Source organism: Aspergillus costaricaensis (genome assembly GCF_003184835.1).
Source record: "Aspergillus costaricaensis CBS 115574 unplaced genomic scaffold BO79scaffold_17, whole genome shotgun sequence".
NCBI classification, from domain to species: Eukaryota; Fungi; Ascomycota; class Eurotiomycetes; order Eurotiales; family Aspergillaceae; genus Aspergillus; species Aspergillus costaricensis.
The window spans coordinates 440,703-464,714 of NW_020291817.1; the positions used below are offsets into that span (position 1 = coordinate 440,703).

General features: G+C 50.4%; 6 protein-coding genes across 6 annotated transcripts; 3 read left to right on the forward strand and 3 right to left on the reverse strand.

The window, feature by feature from the left end:
- Positions 1 to 301: 301 nt before the first annotated feature.
- On the reverse strand, positions 302 to 1,715 carry BO79DRAFT_148633 (uncharacterized protein; the record flags this gene model as incomplete). The annotated part of the gene is made up of 3 exons (XM_025678552.1): positions 302 to 619; positions 671 to 1,343; positions 1,426 to 1,715. The coding sequence occupies 3 exons, from the start codon at positions 1,713 to 1,715 to the stop codon at positions 302 to 304; spliced, it is 1,281 nt and encodes a 426-aa protein (XP_025539167.1).
- An 822-nt stretch (positions 1,716 to 2,537) lies between these two features.
- On the reverse strand, positions 2,538 to 5,772 carry BO79DRAFT_287820 (C6 transcription factor). Its single transcript, XM_025688628.1, has 3 exons — positions 5,727 to 5,772; positions 4,293 to 5,581; positions 2,538 to 4,240 (listed from the first exon to the last, which is right to left on the reverse strand). Exons 2-3 carry the CDS (start codon positions 5,522 to 5,524, stop codon positions 2,974 to 2,976), a joined length of 2,499 nt encoding a protein of 832 aa, XP_025539168.1. The 5' UTR covers positions 5,525 to 5,581; positions 5,727 to 5,772; the 3' UTR covers positions 2,538 to 2,973.
- A 1,413-nt stretch (positions 5,773 to 7,185) lies between these two features.
- On the reverse strand, positions 7,186 to 9,227 carry BO79DRAFT_195624 (deoxyribodipyrimidine photo-lyase PHR1; the record flags this gene model as incomplete). Its single annotated transcript, XM_025681146.1, has 2 exons — positions 7,186 to 7,851; positions 7,912 to 9,227. 2 exons carry the CDS (start codon positions 9,225 to 9,227, stop codon positions 7,308 to 7,310), a joined length of 1,860 nt encoding a protein of 619 aa, XP_025539169.1. The 3' UTR covers positions 7,186 to 7,307.
- A 1,643-nt stretch (positions 9,228 to 10,870) lies between these two features.
- Positions 10,871 to 13,359, forward strand: BO79DRAFT_173884 (putative protein kinase; the record flags this gene model as incomplete). Its single annotated transcript, XM_025679704.1, has 2 exons — positions 10,871 to 12,076; positions 12,116 to 13,359. 2 exons carry the CDS (start codon positions 10,871 to 10,873, stop codon positions 13,196 to 13,198), a joined length of 2,289 nt encoding a protein of 762 aa, XP_025539170.1. The 3' UTR covers positions 13,199 to 13,359.
- A 689-nt stretch (positions 13,360 to 14,048) lies between these two features.
- Positions 14,049 to 15,735, forward strand: BO79DRAFT_195631 (FMN-dependent alpha-hydroxy acid dehydrogenase; the record flags this gene model as incomplete). The annotated part of the gene is made up of 4 exons (XM_025681147.1): positions 14,049 to 14,181; positions 14,244 to 14,749; positions 14,815 to 15,484; positions 15,560 to 15,735. The coding sequence occupies 4 exons, from the start codon at positions 14,049 to 14,051 to the stop codon at positions 15,733 to 15,735; spliced, it is 1,485 nt and encodes a 494-aa protein (XP_025539171.1).
- Positions 15,736 to 16,623: 888 nt separating this feature from the next.
- On the forward strand, positions 16,624 to 18,028 carry BO79DRAFT_266440 (lytic polysaccharide monooxygenase auxiliary activity family 9 protein; the record flags this gene model as incomplete). The annotated part of the gene is made up of 2 exons (XM_025686969.1): positions 16,624 to 17,603; positions 17,730 to 18,028. Exons 1-2 carry the CDS (start codon positions 16,721 to 16,723, stop codon positions 18,026 to 18,028), a joined length of 1,182 nt encoding a protein of 393 aa, XP_025539172.1. The 5' UTR covers positions 16,624 to 16,720.
- Positions 18,029 to 24,012: the final 5,984 nt, after the last annotated feature.

Below are 24,012 nucleotides of genomic sequence, written 5' to 3' on the forward strand. Positions count from 1 at the left end.
CATAGGGAAAGAGAGGGGTCTGAGCGGACTATAGTCATCATTCGATAAGGCAAACGAAACAGATCACATGTCGGGGGGAAGGGGCGCGGTGTGGTCTGGGTCTGGAATTGCATTTTTTTCTCTCGCTCACATGACGGTGCATGTAGCACGGATCTTGGCTCTTCTTGAGACTTTTGTGGGAGGGGGTGGTGTGATTGGTTGATTTCAAGCCCAGTCAGGCCCAGAGAAAAGGAAGCCCTGTTGGCAATTTGTTTTCTCTTCGAGCTGAAGAGTGTGCGTGTGAGTGTGCATGGACACAGCGTCAGCCAACGAGCACCTTTCTCAAGGTTACGCAGAGCATCAGCACGCAAGACTCAGTGACTGGAATCAGGGAGAGAGGGAGGAGGGTGGGTTTATCGATTGCTGGGCTGCACACTAAAGGGGCATCGCGTCCCCTCTGGGAGATTGTTTTGCTTGGAGCTGGGGCAATGATTGGCGCAACGTCCGTGAATTTCTCCGGCGCCGCTGCGACCGGCGCAATGGTCGGGTGGACGAATCGGGCGGCCCGGTCGGTGGTGGCCCGCAATCTAGTGGCTGGGTGCAGTGCAGATGCTGCGGTGCTCCGCAGGTGCGTAGTCGACTGTGTTCTGTGTCATTCGGCTCATACTGCTGTGGAGGATAGACGGGTAACCGTCGAGATAGAGATGAATGCATTCCGTGCGAAGAGATAGTCTCCGGTGTCCTGCGTCATCTGGTGGTTGCTATTGCTGTTGGGCTCAGGCTTGCGCGCGGTGGGTGGTGCTCGGATGGTGAATCCACCTTCGGGGTCCACGGGGAGCCAGTTGGCTGTGAAACGGGTACTTCCATCCGGCATTTCCAGCGGGGTAAGCCCGTTTTCCTCCAAGTCCAGGGTGAAGCTAATTTCCCTGGACTGGCTTTTGCTATTTCCTTCTGCGTTGCTGATAGTGGGCAGTGGGTCGCCAAACGAAGGTTGAACCAGTCCATCGTCGAGCGCGTGATGCAGTGAGACTGAGTCGGGGAAGCCAATATCGGGTAGTCCATAGAATTGGACCGGTTCGCCTTGATTGTATTCCCGGTCCCATTCCCCCTCGCTGCCACTGTATGACTGTTGGCTCATTCCCGGTGAGCTGCAGGGGTCATCGAGAAGGGGCGACTGGACGAAGTGCAATCGCGAGCTAGGGCTGTCCTGTGATGCTCGCGGAGAAGGTGTACTTGCAGGAATATTCATGTAGAGCGCGCGTTCAGTAGCTAGTTGGGATGCCGAGCGGAGCAAATCGTCTAGAGAAAAATCGGAGTTGGTGGGCTTGGTATCGGGGGCGGTGTTGAACGAGGATTCTCCGAATCTAGTGCAGCAGCCATTGTCAGCTGGAAGGTCCTGGAATCCTTTGATCATGCCATGATCATGCCGCACACTGGAGGACATACATTGAAGATATTTTGTCCGCCAATTGAGGCACATTCAGAGAATTAGCAACACCCATCGGTTGCGAGGGATGGTACAGCCCCGAGCCCGTTTCGCCTGTCGCTAAGTCGAATTCTGAGCAAAGCTCCGGGCTCAGTAATTGTGAAGATGACAGATCAAATCCGTTGAGACTCAGATGGCTTCCGTATAACTCCTCATCCGTGAAGTTAGACTCCAGGCCGAGCATCTGAGTCTCGGACGGGCCCATGGAAGTCCATTTCTCGAATTCTTGAGGATGGCTCGTATGCAGCATTGTGGCGAGGTCTTGCGTGGTGATTCAGCTAGTCGAGCGATGGAGATTGTAATGTTATACTGATTTGCATAGATCGTAGAAAGCACTACAGCATAACATTCAATGATGAGGAGTGCTGCCTCTGGAGACTTTGCACGGTTGATTGAACTATGGCATGCGCAACGAAGGCCTCGTCGAGAAGCCGCGCACGACGGCGATTGTTGCTTATAAGACATACTCCGCAGGTCAATGCAGCAGAGGGGCGTGCTAAATGAATCTTGAAATTGGGTTCGTCATCGTCACTGTTGCTTGAGGAAGTGGGCGACCAAGGCCGCAATGGGGTCGGTAAAATACAAACTGGAGCAATCGGACATTGGTGGAGCTTGGATACATTAGAACACTCAAGGGGAAGCTCAATGATTTGACGGACCAGGAACCATCTGATCTTCACGGGGCCATGTGGTGTCGCTGAACCTTGCATACCCCATATTCTGGACTGGCAATTAACCGAGCACCCTCCCCGGCCTGCCGAACTACGGGAATTAAAGGCTGTCAAAGCTGAGCGCCTGTTGGTTCGATTCCCAATGCAATGATTTTTCTCCCCGCAACGGCTTCGGTTTTTTTGGAATTTAACCGAGAGGCCCAGGTTCGGACCGAGTGAGCACGGCCCGTTCGTTAAATCTGGGGTAAGAGGAAGGGGCCGCCAACAACCCTGGTCCTTGCAGCAAGTGCAGAATCATGCGATGCTCGACATTAGCGACCGGGTTTATACCTGAAGCGATGTTTGCTATGTTAAGAGAAAGGGGCATGACGTTCGGGAAGTAGTGTCCAGAAAAAGAAAAACCGCTTAATAGTTTAAAACCAACGAGCCAGAACAAACAAACCACAAGACACCAAAAGCAGCATAAATGCTCGTATATGTACAGGGTAACATCGAAGTGCAGTATCCAAGAAAGATGGATAATAAATACTACGAGGTACTTCGGAATAATAGAAACAGCCGCTGTGATCAATGACCAATGCCGGGGTAAGGTCCGGCAGATGCAGGCACGGGGCAGTTAGCCAAAGAGGCGATCTGGAGCGAGCCCATTTCAGGCAAGGTAATCAACCGAGAGGGAGGGGATACCGTGCCTGCATATTCCAGTCTCTGCGACTGGCCTAGAACCGAGCATGCCCTGGCGGGAGATGATTTAAGCTCTCTCCAGCCGATGGCCTGCGGATGCGGAGCCGATGCAACCGTGCGCTGAAATGGGCATCGGCGCTGTGAGAAACTCTAATTCTAAAGAGCCAACCCAGTGCCCTTCCGGGTCCACCGGTAGAGTGCTAAGACGGCCTTGCGACGATGCCGGATCTCGCTGTGATTGACAGGGCGCCCACGCGCCTGCGCAACGGCGCTCCGCATGACCTGTCGGAAATTTCGTTGGTATTCAGTGTTCAACGTCACCACACAGGACTCGGTCGCTCGGATCATCACCTCGCACGCATTTAAAATACCCTCCCCGGCTTCTTTCTGCAGCCGCTCCACAATCAGCAAGAGAAGAAAGCTGCCTTGAAGTAATTGAATGCCGAAGAAATACGGCATAAAACTGATGTCGGGATCGTAACGTAGGATATGGTCCACCGAGTCTGCCGCATCAAGGGCGTGGGAGATGGTCGAGGCGAACGCGGGCGATGAAGTCCAGAAGTCCTTATCTTCGATCAACGACACAGGATCCCATTTCCCGACAAGAAGAATATGTAGCACATGCACGAGGTAAGATGCATACGAAATGACCGTCTGAGTATGCCATGAATAAGCCTGGGCAAGTGAGGGTTCGACTGGTTGTTGATCGGGTTTAGGGGGAAAGGCACTGGATAAGGGCGCATCTGGATCCGACGCAGTGGCAGCAAACGTTGTGAGACTAGCCTTGTAGAGCTCAAGCTGGCGCAGCACTTCACCGACGTGCGCATCCCAGGCGTCCTTTCCATTCAAGCGTGCTCCAAGCATCGGATGGTTACGAGCTTGGTTCAAGTCGATTAGTTCGCCAGTAATGGTCATGAGAGGCAGGAAGAAGCCGAAGATAGAGTGGTCATGGCAAATAAAATTGGGGAAAACACGGCGTTTGTTCTTCTCGCCTGACAGCGGGCACTGTGGTCCATCCGGTTTGGGACTATTGCTGTGGATGTTCCCAGACTGCCATGACCCTTCGTCCAGCGGCAATAAAAGATCCTCGCTTTCAGCGTCGAGTAGAGCAAGGGGGCGATTGTAGCAGAGAGCGAGGTGACGGTCCATGATGTAGAGAAGCCACCATGTCCGACGACGCTCTTCACGGTGCTCTTCGGTAATAGCGCCACGCAATTCGTGGCCACGGTCGCATACGCAATTCAAGCTTGGCCGAGCAGGGTTTGAATAATCGAAAAAGGGGCCCGTGTCAACGCCACTCCATCCCGCAAGTGAATAATCAAATGATGGGCTCGAGCCCTCTGGGTGATTCTCCTCACTAGGCATCACCTCGATCTCCTGATTGAGCTTCAGTTCCCGTGCCAGAGTAAAGGCGGCATGCCACCTAAGATTGGTTAGCTTCCTTGCTCGCTTTGGGTTACTTGAATAAAACGAACCATCGCATGCTGGCGGCCTTTTGTTCGCTTGAAGAGATGATGGATGCCACGTGGATGTATGTGATGACATCGTCCAATGATCCTGCAGGGCCGACCAGCCCCCGATCATCACCGCCGGCTTCAAATGGGTGGTGCACCGTTGTAGGGGGACAGTCCTGACCGACCGCAGCATGAAGTGGGTCGCTCGCCGCGGCGCCTTCTTGCTCTTTGAATGACACGTGAACCAACGGTCGCAAAAGCCGTAACGTTAGAGCACACAGGAATTGACATATCTTCTTTCTCTGGGGAGGAGATATCGGCAAAGCAAATGCACGGTCATCTAACGCTGCCACCCAAAGCATGCTGGCCAGAAGTGCAGGGCTGCTAGGCCGAGGAGCTTCCCGGCTCAGAAATGACGCCTTTCGTAGAACATAGCAATGAATGTGATGACACACGGGATGCATATGCGTGGAGAATGCGCTTGTGAAGTACAGGTCGAGAAGATCGTATACAAGCTTTCGAGGCAAGCTCGACTCCAAATATGGCATTACTGGCTGGAGTACTGGATATTTTAGGATCGTTGCAGACGGTGCTGGTGTCTGTCCAAGGCCTGTTATCTTGGAACCTTGAGATGCTGGGTCACTGTAACCGGCCAAGTCAACCCCATTCCAGATATCGAAGATTCGAGGAAAAGGGCCTTCCCCAGGGCCGATGCCTGCCAAGGGCTCATAGGAACCTGGAGAGACATGCGTGCCTGCGAGCCATTCCTCTGTCGCATTAACTGTATGCCCTGACTTCCTGGGAGGAAGTGATACATCCGCCTGAGAGCGCCGCTCGTCGATACTCGGGGCTGACACTGTCACATCATTTGTCGCTGGCGATCTATGGTGAAATGTTGAAGAGGGAGAGCCATTTGGAACCGGACCAGATCCTGCTTCCGCAGGTGCCGGTGCTGAGGCTTGAGACTCCACAGGTTTGGTCGGCTTTTCAGTGGCAGCATTTGTCTCTACCAGTCGGGATCGCGCAATGCGTCCTCTCTTTCGTCGTTCGCGAGTGAACTCGCATCGGATTTCACTGCGAAGGCAGCGCGAGCAGGGAAAAGCTCGATCACACCGCACGCGCCGCGAATGGCAGGAGTCACAAGCTATCCGATTCCTTCTCCAGCGACGTTTTGTTGAGGCTCCGCCGGTTGGTTCTTCGGTGGCTGCTGGAACACTGGATGCCTGGGCGTCCCCCGACTGGGCAGAATCCATTTCAGGCCGACATTGGCGATTCCAGAGGTATATGAGGGTATGCAAAAGAATCGCAGTCTGGTAAATTGGGGTTGAGAAGTCAGCAACCGGCCAAGACAAAAGGAGCGAAAGAACCGGCCGGTCCTTAGTCCTTACGAGGCAAATACAAGCGGGGAAAGAGACCGAGGCAGCTGTTGATGAGTAACTGGCTCGAGGTACGTACCCACGACGACAGCTAAGCCTTCTGGGATGCGCCGTTGACAAGACGCAATGCGGATAGAAACCCGTCGAGCAGAGGAGAGGACTTTTCCATGGAGGAGGAAGGGAGCTGAGTGGCAGAGCGCAAAACAGGCCGGGCAGAGCAGAAGCGATCCATCGCGGGGAAACCGTCGGGGCTGGACTCCGCACGCGCTAAAAAAGGGCCCTATTCCAGAGCCGGGCCACACATGGGGAGCTCTCCAGGGTTCACAGCCCTGGTGGCAAACTCTGGTTTGTCACTAACAGGCCGCGGTGGGGTGTGCCTAAACGTTTCACAGGAGATTGAATTAGGAGCACCTCTAGTACTCTGGTTTTGGGATGGTCGCTATGAGGTCGCTTCCTTGCGAAATCAAATGCCAATGGTCGGACAGCTGGCACGTTGCCAAGGCTAGTACCAAACTGATAATATATTGCTCCCGCTGTTGCCAACAAAATCCACCACAGAACTTAGTTGCGGACCGTCCGGTGTAGCCGAAGTCAGCACAGACTTCAATTGAAGTTGAATGCGGCAGTCTAATGGCTAGCATCGTACCATCGAGTCAGTAGTATAGGCGACTAGGTTCCTGCAGCTGCATCCGCATCTGCATGTGTACCCCAGCTGTGTGACCCTAGTAATCCGCGTCTCGGAGATCGGCCTCGCCCACTGCCTGTTCGGTAGGTGAAAAGTGAGACATTGTAGCAGATACGATGGGAACTCGTCGTCATCAACAAACTTAATCCTTCTCACTGCCACTGCTTTTTCAACGGTCAGCCGGATCTTGTAATATATTTAGTACGCCGTAAGTGATTGATCTATCTGACCGGTGCCCGCAGTGGGAAAGGCTTGTAGAAACCATATCCAATATGTTAACCAGGACCTGGTCGACCGAGGGATGTGGCAGTCAAGAGTAACCCGAGGAAGCATGCCGGGAGTAATTCAAGAGATGGGGAAGACGAACTTTTGGTTGATGCGGACAAACGAGACAAAGGACGTGACTCGATCACCTGATCTCCTAAAAGAATGGATTTTTCGAAGAAGGCGCGGTCCATGTCTTCTCCAAGCGCTGGCTGTCTAGGATCTAGCGTTAGCTCCAAGTAGACACGCAATCCGATGCTCCTACTTTGCTGGGCTCTAACCAAATCCAATCAAGCCCGATAATCGCAGTGAGCGATAGTAAGAAACTATTATGAGTTCTTGCAGGGTCGATCATTTGCTCGAAATGTAAAGGACTCACGGGCAATAATGCTGGTAAGATTATTCTCCTCCTGGGAAGAAGGATGTCTGCCATACTCCTCACGCTCCTTATCCGGCTTGGAGAAGACTGATGATGACGACTATATTTATGAAGAAAATACCGGAAAGCTTTCCTAGTATATTGACTAATTTTGGAGCTTGTGATAAGCAAAAGCTGAGCTATACTGTTGATTTACAGAAGACATGGTTACATTATTATAGATCAGGCTCAACAAGCCCCCGTAGGATTCGAGACCAGTTACTATTGGCTCACAAGTACGCTCCAGAGTAAATTTAGGCGCCCCCCCCCGCTTGCACACCATGAACAGGCCGTCAGCGGCCCTGGGCAACCTTCTTATAATTCTCTAACGCACGATCTCGACTCTGAGAATGATCCACTATCGGCCTTGGATAACCATTCCTCTCAGCAATATCCCCAGCTCCTCGGCCATATGGGTCATGAACCGCCGCGCCCTCAATCGCCCGTAGTTCCGGCACCCAGTGACGAATGTACTCGCCTTCTGGATCAAACCGCTCACTCTGGCGTAGAGGATTGAAGATCCGAAAATATGGCTGGGGATCAACCCCAGTACTAGAACCGAATCCCCAGCCGCCGTGGTTCGAGGCGAAGTCGCCGTCTATCAGGTGTTCCATGAAATATCGTTCCCCTGCGCGCCAATCTATCAGTAGGTCCTTCGAAAGAAATGATGAAACGACCATGCGCGTGCGATTATGCATCCAGGCGGCGTGGTTCATTTGGCGCATGGCGGCGTCAACGATCGGATAGCCAGTTTTGCCCTCGCACCAAGCATTGAAGTGATCTTTGTCATACGACCACGCTAGATTTGTGAACTCGGGTTTGAAGCACTTGTTCATACTGTAAGATGATCGTGGTCAGTGTGGATACAGATAATTAGCAAATATGGAGAAAACACACCATATGAATGGCCAATGTACCAGGACATGCTTATAGAAATCTCGCCAAGCGACCTCGCTAATCCACGATGCATATCCAGTATGGTTCGCATTCAGTTGGCCTTTGTTCTTTTTGCGTGCCTCAAAAACAGCCGTTCGTGCACTAAGTGCCCCAGACGCGAAATAGGGGCTTAGCACGGATGTATTCCGCCCCGCGAGTGAGTTTCGCAAATCATCATAGTCGTGTGCCTTCTCCTCCAGAAACGCCTCCAGCCTACGGAGTGCTTCATGCTCGCCCTCCGGGTACAGCTCCCTGAATCTTGTCTTTTGTTCCTCAGTAAGACGTTTGTTCTCCGGTGCAACGGGTACCTCGCAGTCAAAGAGGGCCTTGAAGTGCTTGCGTGCATCGCCGGGGTTCGAACCTGGCTCATCCGCGACCTCAAGGTATTCTGGATTCTCATTGAGGAAGGCACACCAGGAGCGAAACCACGGGCTATAGACTGCATACTGTTTCCCCTGTTGGCTGACTAGCTTGCCGGGAGTGACAACGCATGTATCATGTGCTGCTTCAAATCGTATGTCGTTTCTTGCGCACAGTCGTACTAAATTCGCCTCACGGCGCAATTCATCGACTTCATACTCCAGGTTTGCAAAGAGGTGACCCGCACCCCATTCCTGGCATAAATCTATAATCCTTTGAGGAATGTCCTTCCTCGCTTCCTGTGTCTCCATATACAAAGGAATATCCAGCTCATTCAAGTCTCGTCGCAACAATTCTAGTGTTCGTAATGTCAGATCCACACGAGGAGCGCTCGACAAATGAGCTGTCAGGTCCTCCGGAGAGAGAATATACAAGCCGATTAGAGGTAGGTTGTGTTCTCGCGCAACCTGATATGCCATCTGTAGGCCGCGATTGTCATGTAGTCGAAGATCTGTTTTGAACCAGTGAACGACGGCTGCCTTGGGCTCAATTTTCTGACGTTCATCGAACGTGTCTTCGTACGCCCTCTGTAGGGCTTCGATGGGTCGCTCCAGCGTTCCGTTATTGTAAGCCTCGCACCGCTCGTTGCACATCTCAGGGGGATAGAAGTCACGCAGGATGATGCCAAAGTCTTCTGTATCTTTGGCATGGGGATGTGGACGCATAAGATCGGGCTTTCCGCGTTTATTGGTGTCTGATGAGGCACCATTAATGGCGGAAATGCTCGATGACTTGCGCTTTTTTGGTGGCATGTCGCTAATGAGCGCTATGAAGGCGCGTTGCAGAGATACTGTCCTGTAGGTGAGAACTTGTTGGGTATTGAAAAGTGGCCGGACGTGCAGACTCCGGAGAATCATACCGCGATTGATTTTTCGAAGGGCAATGGGAAAGGCTGGGTTTCGTTGAGCTCTGGGGTCAGATCGATCGAGGATCTGGACCGCGCCAGGGACGCTGACGTCAATACCCGGGAGGTTATCTCAACGAAACAACATCCCTGCGCTGGGACCTGTTCTAGGTGTTGCTAACTGTGCTTTAAACAATATAAGCTACCTTTTACATGTTCTTGCAAGAAGCCTGTTAGATTTGGACTTTGACCGATAGAGTCCTTGCGCGACATGGCGCATTCAATTGCCGATTATAATGTTCCTAGACAGAGGCAGTCATGCACTAGGCTGCGCGTTCAAGATCTCAATTAGGCAAATAAGCAGGTGACCGCACGTTCGTGTATCATTTATCTTTCAGCAGGACATGAGTGGATCCGCAAAAGGTGGTTTGGCTGTTCACTATAGTGAGCAAGTCGTCGGTAGTTCGTCTAGAAAGGCGGGTGTTTGTACCCGGGACAGAAGCCGAGTCATTGCCCAATTCCAAGCTATGATAACGATTCTCATACTAGGTTAAGCAGTATCTCTGTATAGATGGAGATATTGTACCATTTCTTAAGGGACCTCTGCGACTAAGGGGCTCAAGGTCCATATAAAGGGATGCAAGCATTGGGTACAACTTGACCTCTAAGATAATTGGTAGGTTCGCATTCTGATGAAATTAGTATGTGTATGTGAAACTCAGAACCTTGCATTTGGTGTCTATAGCAGTTCATAGACGGGGTGTTCTGTTCGAGTAGAATTCCCTGCCGATACAAGGGCATCTCGAGGATATTGCACAAGTATGAACGGTTTAAGTGTAGGAAAGGCTTTCCCATTGATAACTAAGAAGCTTCACTCCGCAAGAAAAACAAAAATAACATTGAATAGTGCCATGTGTCATATATAATTTGATAGATGGTATTGGGAGAGGCACCGAAGTATACGGAGGACATTTGCGATTTGTGGGAACTACCCGAAGAGGCAGGAGAAGAAGGCAAGTTGTTGGTATCTATGCCTGAGGCCACCAGGCAGGAAGTGTTGTGACTTTTTGACTTTCCGTGAGTTTCCCCCGCCAAGCACGGCAGAATGAAGAATTTATCCCAACAGCGGATGGCTCCTTTTTGAACAGCAGTCAACAAGTCAATGGTGATGATGTTTTAACTAATTAAACTAGTGCAATTTTGCACCACTCTCTATCGTGACATCCACTGTACAATCAAATACAAATAGATGTCTTGATTGTGCTGCCCTTGATGCACGCCCTGCCAATGGCAAGACGGTTTGGAATCTGATGGAAAGAGGCTGAATGAGGGTGACTCTGAGCTATCCCCCCCAAAGCGGACCACGTCAACCAAATTCAAAAAGCATCCGTGGCATCTTCCTGCCTTGCACTTTCTACTCCACCGCTGGTGTTTGACAAGCCAGTGAATACACATCACTGTATATCCAGCAGCTGCGTTATTTGCATTCGGCCCAGTATTTGTCTTGCTTGCACTTGTCCCTGTGACTACTAGCACGTAGATGGCTGCGCTATTCCTCTTCTGCTCGGGCCTGTTCTGGCTTTAACTCCGATCACTATCTCCGAATACCCAATTGTTATCTCCGAAGGATATCATTCACAAGCAGTCATACCTGCCATGTCAATGTTCAGGTCCCCTGGAGAGGTATCATCCTCAGAGTCGTCTTCGGACGCGTCTTCGGACGAAAGTCAACATGATGTCTCTACGGAAGACTGCGTTCCCGTTCAAGGTACACAGCAGAGTAAGGAAAATGGCATTGATGAATCTCGCCTCCTGCAGGACAATGCCCTTCGAGACCATGAGGCTGATTCCGGCAAGGTGCTGGAGGGTGATACAAAGGACCATTCAAACATGATGACGGCTGCCCTTCTCGAATTTTACTGTCTTTCTCGGGCGGCAGACATCTTGAACAAACAGGCGGGCGCCAATGGACAGTACACGCGTGACTCGCCTGAAGTGCGATATCTCGGGAACCAGTTGTACACCCACAAGTCTGCATTCCTGTCCTCAGTAGGGGCGGTGTCTCAGGGTATTGAAGGAGATGAATGGGGGGCAACAAGGCAGTATTATCGCGACAACCTTGATATGTTGGGCATGTCTATGCTAGACAAACTCAAAATCGACGATGTCGGTGGACAGCAATCTGGAATCATAGCAGCAAACGATGGGGGCCCGAGCTTAGAGCAAAGTAAATCTCTTCAGCTGTGGTCGACCAATCCAGGTTTGAACATGATGCACCCCGGACCTAGTGGTGTTGGACTGCCAGCCGGCCAGAAGCGATTAATTGGCCATGAAAACGTCCCTGCCTCACGAAACTTTCCATTCGACCTTACGGCTTTGCTTAATCCGTCAACACAATTTCCAGGAAGCTCGACAGTTGGCTTGCCTCTGCTTCAGCCCAAACCACAACCGCCAAGCAGTCATTTGTCACGTTACACTATGGAGTTTTCTGAGGTCAAAGTTCTGGGCCGTGGCTCCTTTGGCGAAGTATACCACGTCAAAAACCACATAGACGACCAGGATTACGCAATCAAAAAGATTCCTCTCAGCCAGCGACGACTTCAGCAGCTACAATGTGGCAGTCAGAATCAGCTGGAAAAAATCATGAAGGAGATAAGAACACTCGCTCGACTCGAGCATACCAATGTCGTTCGATATTATGGCGCCTGGGTGGAACGATCTCCCATTTCCGGTTACGCTACTTCGCTGCACGAGGAATCTGAAGACATCAACTCTGCGCAGATGCAAAGCCGCACTTATAGCATGGGGATGACAGACAGTAAAAGCTTCGGGATCGTTTTCGAACAGTCAGAGACTTCGGATGTATCACAGCATTCATTACAATTAGATCCTGAGTCAAAGGGCTCCAGTGCATATCATCGCCGTCAGAGCCACTCCAGTGTGGGCACCCACACATCAAAGGCATCCACTGCACATGGCATGGGGGAAGATGATGAGGTAGAGACCATCCCGCGCAACTTCAGCCTCGCCTCGCAAGACCCGCTGTCTACCTTTGGTGGCACCGATGATGATATTTTCACGGATGGCCTCAGCGAAGATCCGTCCAAGCTACAAATTCAGCGCCGATACCGAAGCGCAGCTCAACTGCCCGCTGTTGTTCTGCATATACAAATGTCGTTACACCCGATCTCGCTGAGCTCTTACCTCAACTCACAACCAAGCGCAAACGCGGAGCACGACAAAACGCTCCCACGGCGCCACTGCTATCATCTGGTGCCTTCTCTAAAGTTAATGCTGGACATCATCTCCGGCGTTGATTATCTGCATTCCAAGGACATTGTGCACCGCGATCTGAAGCCAGCTAATATCTTCCTTTGTGCCCCGGACAAGAAGCAATTGGATGGATGTTCACCCTGTGCAAGCGCGCATGGACCGATCTATAGATATTGCCATCCTCGTATTGGTGATTTCGGTCTCGTCGCAGACATCTCGCACATCAACGATTGCCCTCCAGAGGGCTCTTCGTCAGAGCCACAAGACGCAGAGATTCACACTGTCGTTGGAACCGAATTCTACCGTCCACCTTTTCACGCCAGCAAGGTAGGAATGACAGAACGCCCACGCCAGCATGGCAAACCAGCATCCTTATACGTCATTGACGAGACGCTCGACGTATACGCGCTGGGTGTTACTTTGTTTGAACTAGTTTATCCACTCAATACCAAGATGGAGCGCCAGCTCGTTCTCACCGGGCTCACCCGAGGACCACCCGGGCGAACTTCAACCGGACCTATCTTTCCCGAAGACTTCTCACACAAACTTCATATGGGCTCCATGACCCTTGCTGGTGGAACGTCAGTAGCTGAATATGTAATGACGTGCATAAAGGGCATGCTAGAGCCAGATCCGCAACAGCGCTGGCGCTCCCCGCAGATTAAGAAGTATTTGAAGGAGCTTCTTTCCCAGGTGCAGGGCCTAAGCTAGCCTAGTGGTCTGTAGCATGACCTCCGAGGGTTGGAATGTGTTTGAAGGTAGAGAAGTGATCGATGGATCAATTAGTTGGGGTTGGCGACGTGCACATGGTCAAGAACATACTGGAGATCTGGAAACGGGAGTCGATTAGCGGGCAAGGAAAAGGGATCATGTAAATAATCTAGAGGTAAGCATAGCGTTGTGCCGAATTAGACTGATAGCATTTCCCTGCATGTTGTAACACAGACTATTGAATGTTGTGAGATCACTCCGTACAACGTAGACAGCGGCGAACTCCCCGACCGCCACAACAAGCAGGGCCTCGGCGATGCTCCGACCAGCCCGAACCTCTCTCTCTCTTCTCCACCACCGCCAATTTGCGGGGGTGCAAACCGAGCAGTTACATCTCTTCAATCTATGACTGTATATTCTAGGATCCGATTGAACTGGCTCGCGAACAACAACCGTGCCACAAGACGACGGGAGGGCAGAAGAAGGGATGACAGCTGTTGAAGTGTTGTTCGGTGTTTGCAGTGCCAACATCATCCAGCCCAGGCATGAAAAGTAAAAGACTTTCCAATGCGGCTACTGCGTCGTCACCCCGCAACGATGATATGCCGAAGCACGCGGGCGATCAGTTCCCCGACCGCGGGCGCTTTCCGTCCATACAACGGCGGTATATATCTCAGCCAAATCCATACCTTCGCCCATTCAATTCCTTGCGCGTGTCTTCCTCGTGCACGACTCTCCACCACAGGCACTATCAATTCTCATTGACCGCCATTGTCTAAGTGCTGAGAATTAGCAGTATATTGGATCAATTGCAGGCTTCCATAGCATACTACTAGCTCCATACGACAAGATGCCGAAGGAGAGGCAGTTGTCTGCGCAGCAGATATCCGAGCACAAGACGCCCGACGACTGCTGGATTGTGGTAGACAATCAGGTATGGGATGTGACGGATTTCTTGGAAGAGCATCCGGGAGGATCTTCAAGTAAGCTCCCAGCGTCAAGGTTGCCAACGACGAAAGCTTTGAGACTGACACATTAACACAAGTTATCCTAAAGTACGCCGGACGCGATGCCACCAAAGCATATTCTGAAGTCCATGCTTCGAGTGTTATCAAGACACACCTATCACCAGAGCGTAGAATGGGAGTGCTGGATGAAGCAACAATCAATGAGGACTGGTTGAAGCAACCGCCCACTCAGAATGCGCCCTTGCTTCTGGAGAACGAAAAGCCACCGCTAGATACCTTGATCAATTCTCACGACTTCGAATTGGTAGCATCGAAGACCGCCAGTAAGAAAACATGGGCGTTCTATTCCAGTGCTTCGACAGACCTGATCACGAGGGATGCGAACAAGCTGTGCTTTGATCGTATATGGCTCCGACCGAGAATCCTAAAGAATGTGCGATCAGTCGACACGAAGACCAAGCTGCTTGGCGTCAATACCGAGCTTCCGCTCTTCGTTAGCCCAGCAGCAATGGCGAAGCTCATCCATCCAGACGGCGAGTTGGGAATTGCTAAAGCTTGTGAGAACAAAGGCATTTTTCAAGGGGTATGCTCGTAATCTATCCCCTGAATATTGCCCTCATTGCTTTTTCATACTGATTTCCTATGCAGGTTTCCAATAACTCTTCCTATCCCCTCGATGAGCTGCACAGTGCTGCACCATCGGTAAATATGTTCTTCCAGCTATACGTGAACCGCGATCGTGCAAAGTCCGCTGCTCTCCTTCGCCAATGCTCCGCCAATCCCAACGTCAAAGCTATCTTCATCACGGTGGATGCCGCCTGGCCTGGGAAGCGGGAAGCAGATGAGCGTGTAAAAGCCGACGAAACACTATCGGTCCCAATGGCGCCATCCAAAGCAAAGAATGACAAGAAAGGTGGCGGTCTGGGACGAGTAATGGCAGGATTCATTGATGCCGGACTGACCTGGGAGGATATGGCGTGGGTGCGACAGCATACACATTTGCCCGTATGCCTGAAAGGTGTGATGTCCGCTGATGATGCGATCCTTGCCATGGAAGCCGGGCTCGACGGCATCCTGTTGAGCAACCATGGCGGGCGGAATCTCGATACCAGCCCACCTTCCATTGTCACTCTATTGGAGCTACACAAGCGGTGCCCGGAGATTTTCGATCGGATGGAGATTTACGTCGATGGTGGTATTCGGCGGGGAACAGACATTCTCAAAGCAGTGTGTCTGGGCGCAACAGCGGTTGGAATGGGACGCAGCATGCTGTTTGCAACTAATTATGGACAGGAGGGTGTAGAACATTTGATTGACAGTAAGTGTGCTCTTTATCCAGCTTCCTTTCCCTACACTTGGCCAATTTCTGCTTGCTAAAAACTCTCACCACCAGTCATGAGAGACGAGCTCGAGACAGCCATGCGCAATGTAGGAATTACTAGCCTCGACGAGGCTGGTCCCCACCTAGTCAACACAGGTGATATAGATCACCTGGTCCCCAACTCAGCCACCCATCCCTACGCACGAATGGTAGCTAAAGGACGACGTCCCACTGGACCTAAGCTATGATATGAATGATGAGAGTTAGCTATAAGGTCTTAGACAGTTTGGTAAATACAGAAACGCATCCTCACCGCTTAGATAGTCGCAGAATATCCCCATCTTAAGCCGCGGACGTGAGGATCTCTGATTGGGTAGACTCAAGACTCCTTGAGCACCATTCTGCGTATCATTACGAAACAAGCTAAACAATTGCATGGATTGAAGTGGTACTGACATAGAAGGGCTAAGTTCATTGCCAGTAGTACCTGAAATATCGGCAATTAAACAAGTTGCGGGATGAAGTCAAATCCTTAGCAGGAACCGCTTATACCTAGCAAGCACCGTTTATGAAGCTTTGTGAATTATCTCCGGATTCGGAGAACCACTCCCCACAACTGACTCGACACACGCAAGGAAAGAGACGACTGGAGATCGAGGGAACCGGTGGAGCCGGGCCCGTTTTTGGGATCATCGACTTCCTGTCATCTCGCTTAGCCGCTGGCGTGTTTCTACCCGGCGCCAAACCCCAATCTATCTCCGGCATTTGACTTCGACAGTTCAACTTCATCTCGTCCATTCGATCAATCTAGCTTTCAGCGCATCTCAAGCTCGTATGATGGATCCGCCTTGCAGGCATGACGACTCAATCGACGACTGCGTGATTCTTCATGGTTCTGCCAATCTGCAGCCCCCATGACTTCTGAAACAGCGAATCTCCGAGCAACGCCATCGAGCTGCCTCGGCCATAGATCCTTTCATCAAACTGGAATTGATCTGGAGATGACGGAAGCTTCGCTTAGCTTGATAGTTAATCAAGAAATTTGGCAGAGCTGATCATCCGAGAAATGTTAAATAGCATAAACCGCCCTCGAAATGATTCTGCTCTGCAAGCAGATCGATCTCTTCCGACTCGTCAGTCTTTCATTCCTTTCACTTCTGAACTTCATTGATTGAAGTTCTTCCATTCTTTCGTCACTCTTTAGATATTCCGCTGTGCGTGAATCAGTACAAAATGTCTCTTTCTAAGTTTGCGGGAGTCTTGCTGGCCTCAGCTTCCCTTGTGGCTGGACATGGGTATGTGTCGAGCATCGAGGTGGACGGTACTACTTACGGTGGTTACCTGGTTGACACCTACTACTACGAGTCCGATCCCCCGGAGCTGATTGCCTGGTCCACGAATGCCACGGATGATGGCTATGTCTCTCCCACCCAATACGAGAGCTCCAACATCGTCTGCCATCGTGGCTCCGCTCCTGGTGCACTTGAGGCTCCGGTCGCACCGGGTGGAACCGTCAAGATGACCTGGAACACTTGGCCCGATGACCACCATGGGCCAGTGATCACCTACCTGGCCAACTGCAATGGCTCTTGCGCCGATGTCGATAAAACGGCTTTGCAATTTTTTAAGATCGATGCTGGTGGCCTGATCGATGATTCTGAGATCCCCGGCACCTGGGCTACCGACAAGCTTATCGACAACAACTACACCCGCAGCATTACCATCCCATCTGATATCGAGGCTGGAAGCTATGTTCTTCGCCACGAGATTATTGCCCTGCACGGTGCTGAGGACTTGGATGGCGCCCAGAACTACCCCCAGTGCATCAACCTGAACGTCACCGGAAGCGGCACTGCCACCCCGAGTGGAACCCTGGGAACTGCCTTGTACAAGGACACCGACCCCGGCATCTACGTTGACATCTGGCAGAGCATCAGTAGTTACACCATCCCCGGCCCGACCCTCTATACCGCTGGCAGCACTGCCACCGCGGCTGCTGCTACGACCACCACTGCTGCAGCCACCAGCGCATCGACGACTGAAGCCGCTGTCGTGACGTCTGCTGCCGCCTCTTCCGCTGGCACTGGATCCCAGACCACCATGGTCACCTCCTCTCGTCCTCAGCCCACTGGTAGCTCCGACAGCTCCTCTGGTATTGGTAGCTCTGGTAGCACCAACAGCCAGTCCGGCAGTGGCTCAATGGCTGGCGGCCAGTTTGGTCAAACCCAGCCTGGTATGGTAGGATCCGGCAACGCCAGCCCTTCCGACTCGGCCTCTACCCCCACCAGCTCCACTCCCAGCGCTGCTTCCAGCTCCGCATCTTCGGTTACCTCGGGCGTCTTGAGCGGCTCTTGCAGCCAGGAAGACTACTGGTACTGCAATGGCGGCACGGCGTTCCAGCGCTGCGTCAATGGCGAGTGGGATGCGTCTCAGAGCATGGCTACAGGCACTGAGTGCACTCCTGGAATCTCGGAGACGCTGACTATCGCTGCTTCTTCGAAGCGTCGCAATGTTAGCGGTCTGCGTCGTCGTCGCTTGTAAGCGAGATTGCGGGTTATCATGTTGTGAGTGGTGTGTAGAGGATCTGCGGCATACGTGGCCTGCATCTATTTTCTCTTCATGTGTATATTTACATTGCCTTGACCAGCTCTAGAAGCTTTGATAGTGAAAGACATGGAGTCAAATGCCAAGCGTATAACGCGAATCTTTATTCCATCGCGTACCATTCCAAGCTTATTGTAGCCTTATCTCAAATGTGTCAGATACTTAGCTTCTTGATCTATACCAGTAGACCAATCTTAGTCATTAGATCTCTAAATCATCCCTCAATACAGTAATTGCTATCAACACTGACATTTAGCGGAAGTTATAGTGAGTGATCTTTCCGTATTGATATCCTCAACTGCTACAGAAGGCACCGTGGCTGTACCGTATCTTGGTAGAATGTCATAATAGTATGAGCAAGGCATTGGATACTAGAAAATGGTGATAAAAAGTGCCAGACTCGGATACGTATCCATGTCATGCGTGAACGCTTTATGATAAACTGGCCACGGGCCTGATTCTCGGTTACTTCGCTATGCTGTTTGTTGAGACATTCACTGCAGCCAGGCAGCTGTCAGCTGATCCTTCGCCTCTTCTTCCTGCGTGGCCTCTGACCACTACCTCAACCCAACCACCAACCATCTTCTTGAGATCTAGATAGATCAAATCCATATTACTTTGCCCCTTCGTCTTGACACTGTTCTGCGTGAAGGCCGAGTCCGATGACATTCTTTCATAGTAATGACCATCTTTCCTTCCTGAGTATCCGAGCAATGTAGACTGTGGAGCCTTTCATGAATAGGCGCAGGGCGCACAGGCGAAATTCAAATTATGTCCTTTGATACATAGACCACAGTAGTACGAGTCCAGCTAGCGTGGACAAGGGGCCGGAGAGGTGTGGTCGAAAGAAAAGCTCGGTAATAATGACCCGGCGAGCTGCAGAGGAAAAGCAACATTGGCATGCCACTGGCATGAAAGAGAGGAGGGAGGCTTCACCCATTCACGGAGACACCTTCAACTTCTGGGAAGTGGACGAGGCATACAAATGCTTAAGGAATCTGGGTGAGCCTTGGGGTACAACATGTTTGCTGCCAAAATGCGGATGACGTTGCGTTCCTGCTTGCTCCGGAGGGGTTCCCTAGTACTGGTAGGTTACTGATTAGATGAGTATGTTGTACGACACCAAATTGATAGAAGACCTACATTCTATCCCCACACTAAGGATGTGGTAAGGTGGTGGGTGATGTTAATGTAGAGTGATTGTCCTCCCCCCTCACTGAGCTAGTGTATGCCGTGTAGCGTTATAGCGTGCACTCCTTCTCCCAATCTTCTTTTCGAATACATGTGTATTAATGTGAATTCCGGCGTCCAGATGTCGATCGCATACTGGTAATCCTCTTCGTGGAACCCTCCACATGCCGAGGACTGGGCTACATGTTTGTTTGTCCCCTGCCAGCGAGACACAGCGAACTTTTCTTCCCTGTTCAGTTCTGTCATCCCTTTCTTTCTTTCTTTCTTTCTTTCTTTTTTCTTTTTTCTTTAGCTTTCCCTCATTCCCTCTCACCCTTTTCTTTTTGTCTTATCATTGGTGCAAATACTAGCTATACCGTTATCGCCGTGTTTGGAGACAGAAGCTGTGCCAGTTTGGATCGACCATCCCCCTACTTCAGGATAGCATGTCCGAGAAGGTTCCAACGTAACTTGCCATCTTGCAGACCCCCTTTTAAATACTTTATATAATTTCTCGGCAAAACAGGAAGTTGTCATAGCAGCAAACCAATATCTACTCTTGTTGTTGAGGACGGACCGAAGGTGTCGCTAGTGACACAGGCTAATTGTGCAGTGACAAATATCTTGCAGACACTATATATCTTAAGATTAGGGTCCCGCTACCCAGAAGCCGAAAAGGAGTCGAAATTGTATTTCCGATGCTTAGGGAGTGGGCAGGATCCCAAGAGCCCGTCCACTTATAAAGCTACCGACTTTTCTTCCCACCACCCTATCAAAGCAGGGTTCATTTGAAAATGACAAGTCTAAGTACTTCGTAGTCCATTGACTACGCTGTTCAGCCAGCATCTCATTGGTCTGCCGGAGTTCGGGCACTTAGCATGGCAGAAGCAATGACGCATGTGTATCCTCAGCCGTTCAGCCGCACGGGTGGGTCGATAAACCAAGCCACCTCAATAGTTTCATTCTTGCTTTTGCCTTTCCTGCTTGCGGAGTGCCCCAATGTAGTTCGACCTGCGGGGTAATCTCCTATCACGAGCGCATTGAAGCCTGCCGCGAATGCGGCAGGAGACAGGTTGCACCGACTCGGGTGAGAATGCAGGAGATACGCAGCTTGACAGGAAGAGATCATCAACTACGGCTTCCTTTTACAGCACAGCAGGCGAACACTTCTCTTGGTGCTTGGACTGCACGGTGAGCTGGTCTCTGATATCGCTGGCATGTTTCTCATTGGCCCACGGCCCTTGCACACGTTTTGCTGGCGGGTAGGTAAAAAGCCTGCATGATCTGCAGCACAACTGGCTGCATTTGCTAACATTTTAGATGCGAGTGGCGAAGTAGAAATTCTTGGGGAAAGATAGCCAAAAGCTAGAAGTGTGATAATATACCGAAACAATAAGTTACCCATACTAGTATGTATAATTCAACCGTATGAGTGGATCATGCAGTCGAGCTACATCCAATGAGTGAGCTAATTTAATCTACCCTGCGTAGTAGCATTGCCACTCCAGAGTCGGCTGAGTGCGGCTGAACCCAGCTAGTCCACATCTATTTATCTTGTTCTGTGACACTCGGTGGAGCGTCTATGGAGAATATTTGACGGGGGCATCACAGATGTCTAGGATATTTACCCACTGTAGTGTTGATGGGAAATGATCTTCCACATGGATTGGCATGCTATGGGATCCCTTCCTTCTAATTGTTGGATTGCGAGAGATGGCTCACTCAACCAAATTGCTATAACTCCAGTGTTCCGCGAGCATTTTCAATTCCCTGTTAAATTCCGACTGTCCATAGTCGATAGGGGCCGGTAATATAGTATGTAGACTAGGCGCTTGATCTTCCTCACTGCCCACAATCCTTTGGTCATCGTATGGCAGCTCATAATCAATTAGGCAGAGAGAATCTTTCTCGGCAAGAAATGGTAGACCTAGGTCTACCAGCGTTGTTTACTACCATCTACATTTCCTACCTTGGGCCGATGGCAAATACCGTTATATTATGTAATGCTTTTCACATGAAGTCGAGTTGTCGATAACTCGAAAGGTAGATGGGTCAAGTCTCCTTTCGCTTGGATGAATAGCAGCCCTGCCACCGTACCTCATGCATGGTTTTGTTTCCTATCTAAAGTAACAATGCATTAGGACTGCCAATTTCGGGGATTGAAAATAAGTAGGCTAAGAGAACTAGACTAAATGCATCTCCCCGCACTAGCCTCTCCCACGGGTGTCATTGGAGAATTTACTACCATGCTATCGCGGGTAATCTCAAGTTGAGGGGATCTCCGGTCCACTTGGCAGTATAATACTATTCTACAGACATTGCGAGAAGATCGGCTGAAACTAGCATATATTCGGAAAATGAAGTGGTGGCTACGCAGTTGGTGTCTCTCCGAATTCTCACTGAGGTATCCTAAACGGGGCACCTGAGCATTAAGTAGGCGATTGACAAAGGAGCTGAAAGGTTTAAGAACCCCGCACCAATCAGTACAAGAGATATATCGATTGGGTAATAAATTTTACTGATTACAGTATCTATGGTAGTAGGTGTCTCTATTCGTATATTTAAGGCCCGACCCCCCAGGTCTGAATTCTCACTTAGCAGCCTTCCATCTATCAAGAACATTGTCATACTTCCAGCTCTCAATCCTTTTCCCTTACGCTCATATAATTTTTTATTGCTATAACCGCCCAGGCAACTCCCTTCGCCCCCACTCTCAATACGCTCAATATGAAGGTCTCTTCAATTATTCTCACTGCCGTTTTTGCTGGGTTTGCGGCTGGTGCACCCGTTGCGAGCGAGGACAGCGTAAGAACTCATTTCCCCGTAATTATTTGTATGATCTCTGATAATTTTGGTTTGGTACCGGAATAGAGCATCAGTACTTGTCCTGATCTCAACGCACTCCAATGCTGTTTTGCCTGTCAAAAAGTGCCATCAGCAAGCTCGTCGTATGGACCTATATGTTGCTACGCTTGTGGATGTTAGGGGACCACTCGAGCAAAATTGCAGATTTCCCCAGTCTTACTCCAACAAGCTCGTCCTTTCATCTACGTCTTTATGATATGTTTCGCTTGGATTTTGTGCCTCAGTGCAGGTTTTCCCTGTCAACCAGATTTTCCTGTGCTTTTACGTGAATGCAGAGGCTGATATGTAACTGTTTACATGCCTTGTTGCAGAGTTGATGACTAGTCTTGGGCATTACTACTACGATGAATTCATGTGATATGTTACTCCCTGTCTAGTTTAGATAATAGTTCTATTGGTGTTCTAAATCTATGATTTCGAACCAGAAGAAGCACTGGGACATGCCTTTATCCCCGACGTTCTCTACTTGCATCCCGCGACGATGTCCAGTATGACCTTGAGTTGTCTCCAGATAAAGATGCATTAAAGACCATAGAAGTTGAAATATGGAACACCAGGAGAGGTACGCCAGACTCGATTTCTAGAGATATTTACCCTCCGGTAGTAGAAGGCTTGTATCTCTGCCGAGAATTCACTAGGAGGCAGCGATCTTGACAGATATGTAGCAAAGAGAAGAATAAAACAAATCCTTGATTGGCTTTGCACTGCACTTTACATGGTGATAACCATCACCATTAAAGACTTTCCTTGCTAGCACAAAAGATCATTCTTATCCATTTTTGGGTCAGATTGCAGGGTGGCAAGCTCTCTGATCCAACAAGACGTGTATTGGGGGACAGTGGAATAGGCCCGAACCGCCCGACACCCGGGACCCCAGGAAACGAGCTAATTGGCCCCTCACGGCCATCAGTACGTCTTAGCGGGTGATCTAGATATGAGCTAGTTGCAATCGGCATGCCAGCTATTTAATACACCTCGTGACAGATAAGACCGAGATTCAGTATTCGAGCAGGAATAGAAATTTGGAATTTCGTAGCGGATCATTACTACTTTTGTCTCATTTTACCTGGAGGCATCACACTTCCAAAGTCACATACTTCAGTGCCCATTGGGAAGGCACGCATGATTGGGCCTTGAGCAGGATTCGCTTGCACCGATGCACCGCGCATGTTACCGAACTGCTGCCACCGTATTGGATATATACCTTTATTGCTAGTTAAGGTCGAAGTTAGCTTCCTCTTGGGTGGGGTAAGAAGGCTCATGATTGAGGACTGAGGACTAGGGCTGGAGCTTGTTGAACTTTGCAGCACTAAGCATCTATGACAATACAACCCCTAAGCTCTTGCCGGATCACAAATGATATTGCTAGCTACAGTCATACCTTGAAATGGCTAGGGAGAAAGAGTAATTTCAGTTCGGCTACTATACTGTCCGTGCTGTAAGGGAGTATACCTTCTAATGCGTGTTTATGTCTTACTGCAGGTTGGGGTGTGGAGCCGAAAATTGCTGAACATGCCTACCTGTACCTGGAGACTTCTGTCACCATTGATCATCGTTGATCATCAAGGGTTGGTTTGTTGCCGAGTACGGGTTCTTCACCCCCGCGGTGTGGGTTGGGAATGGCATGCTGTCAGACGTGTGGTTTGGCAGTTCCTGTCAACGTCTCCAGAACTACCCCACGATCCTTACTGTAATGTTCCATCCCCTTTCTGGCAACTGATAGGAAAGCTCAGGATATATGTAGCACATTCATGCCTGTCTATAGAAAGGATAGAAACATAGGCTGACTATGACATGGTATGTAACTCCTTGGTCGTCTGACCGTCATCTAGGGGCAGGCTAATCAAGACCGGGATTAAGAAAGAGAAAGGGAAGGCATGGAGATG

Excerpts from the sequence above, each read along its gene's own strand:
- BO79DRAFT_287820 (XM_025688628.1), bottom strand. The coding sequence starts at position 5,524 with ATGGATTCTGCCCAGTCGGGGGACGCCCAGGCATCCAGTGTTCCAGCA. Across the intron at positions 4,241-4,292 it reads AAGGCCGCCAGCATGCGATG|GTGGCATGCCGCCTTTACTC; the intron begins GTTCGTTTTATT and ends AACCAATCTTAG.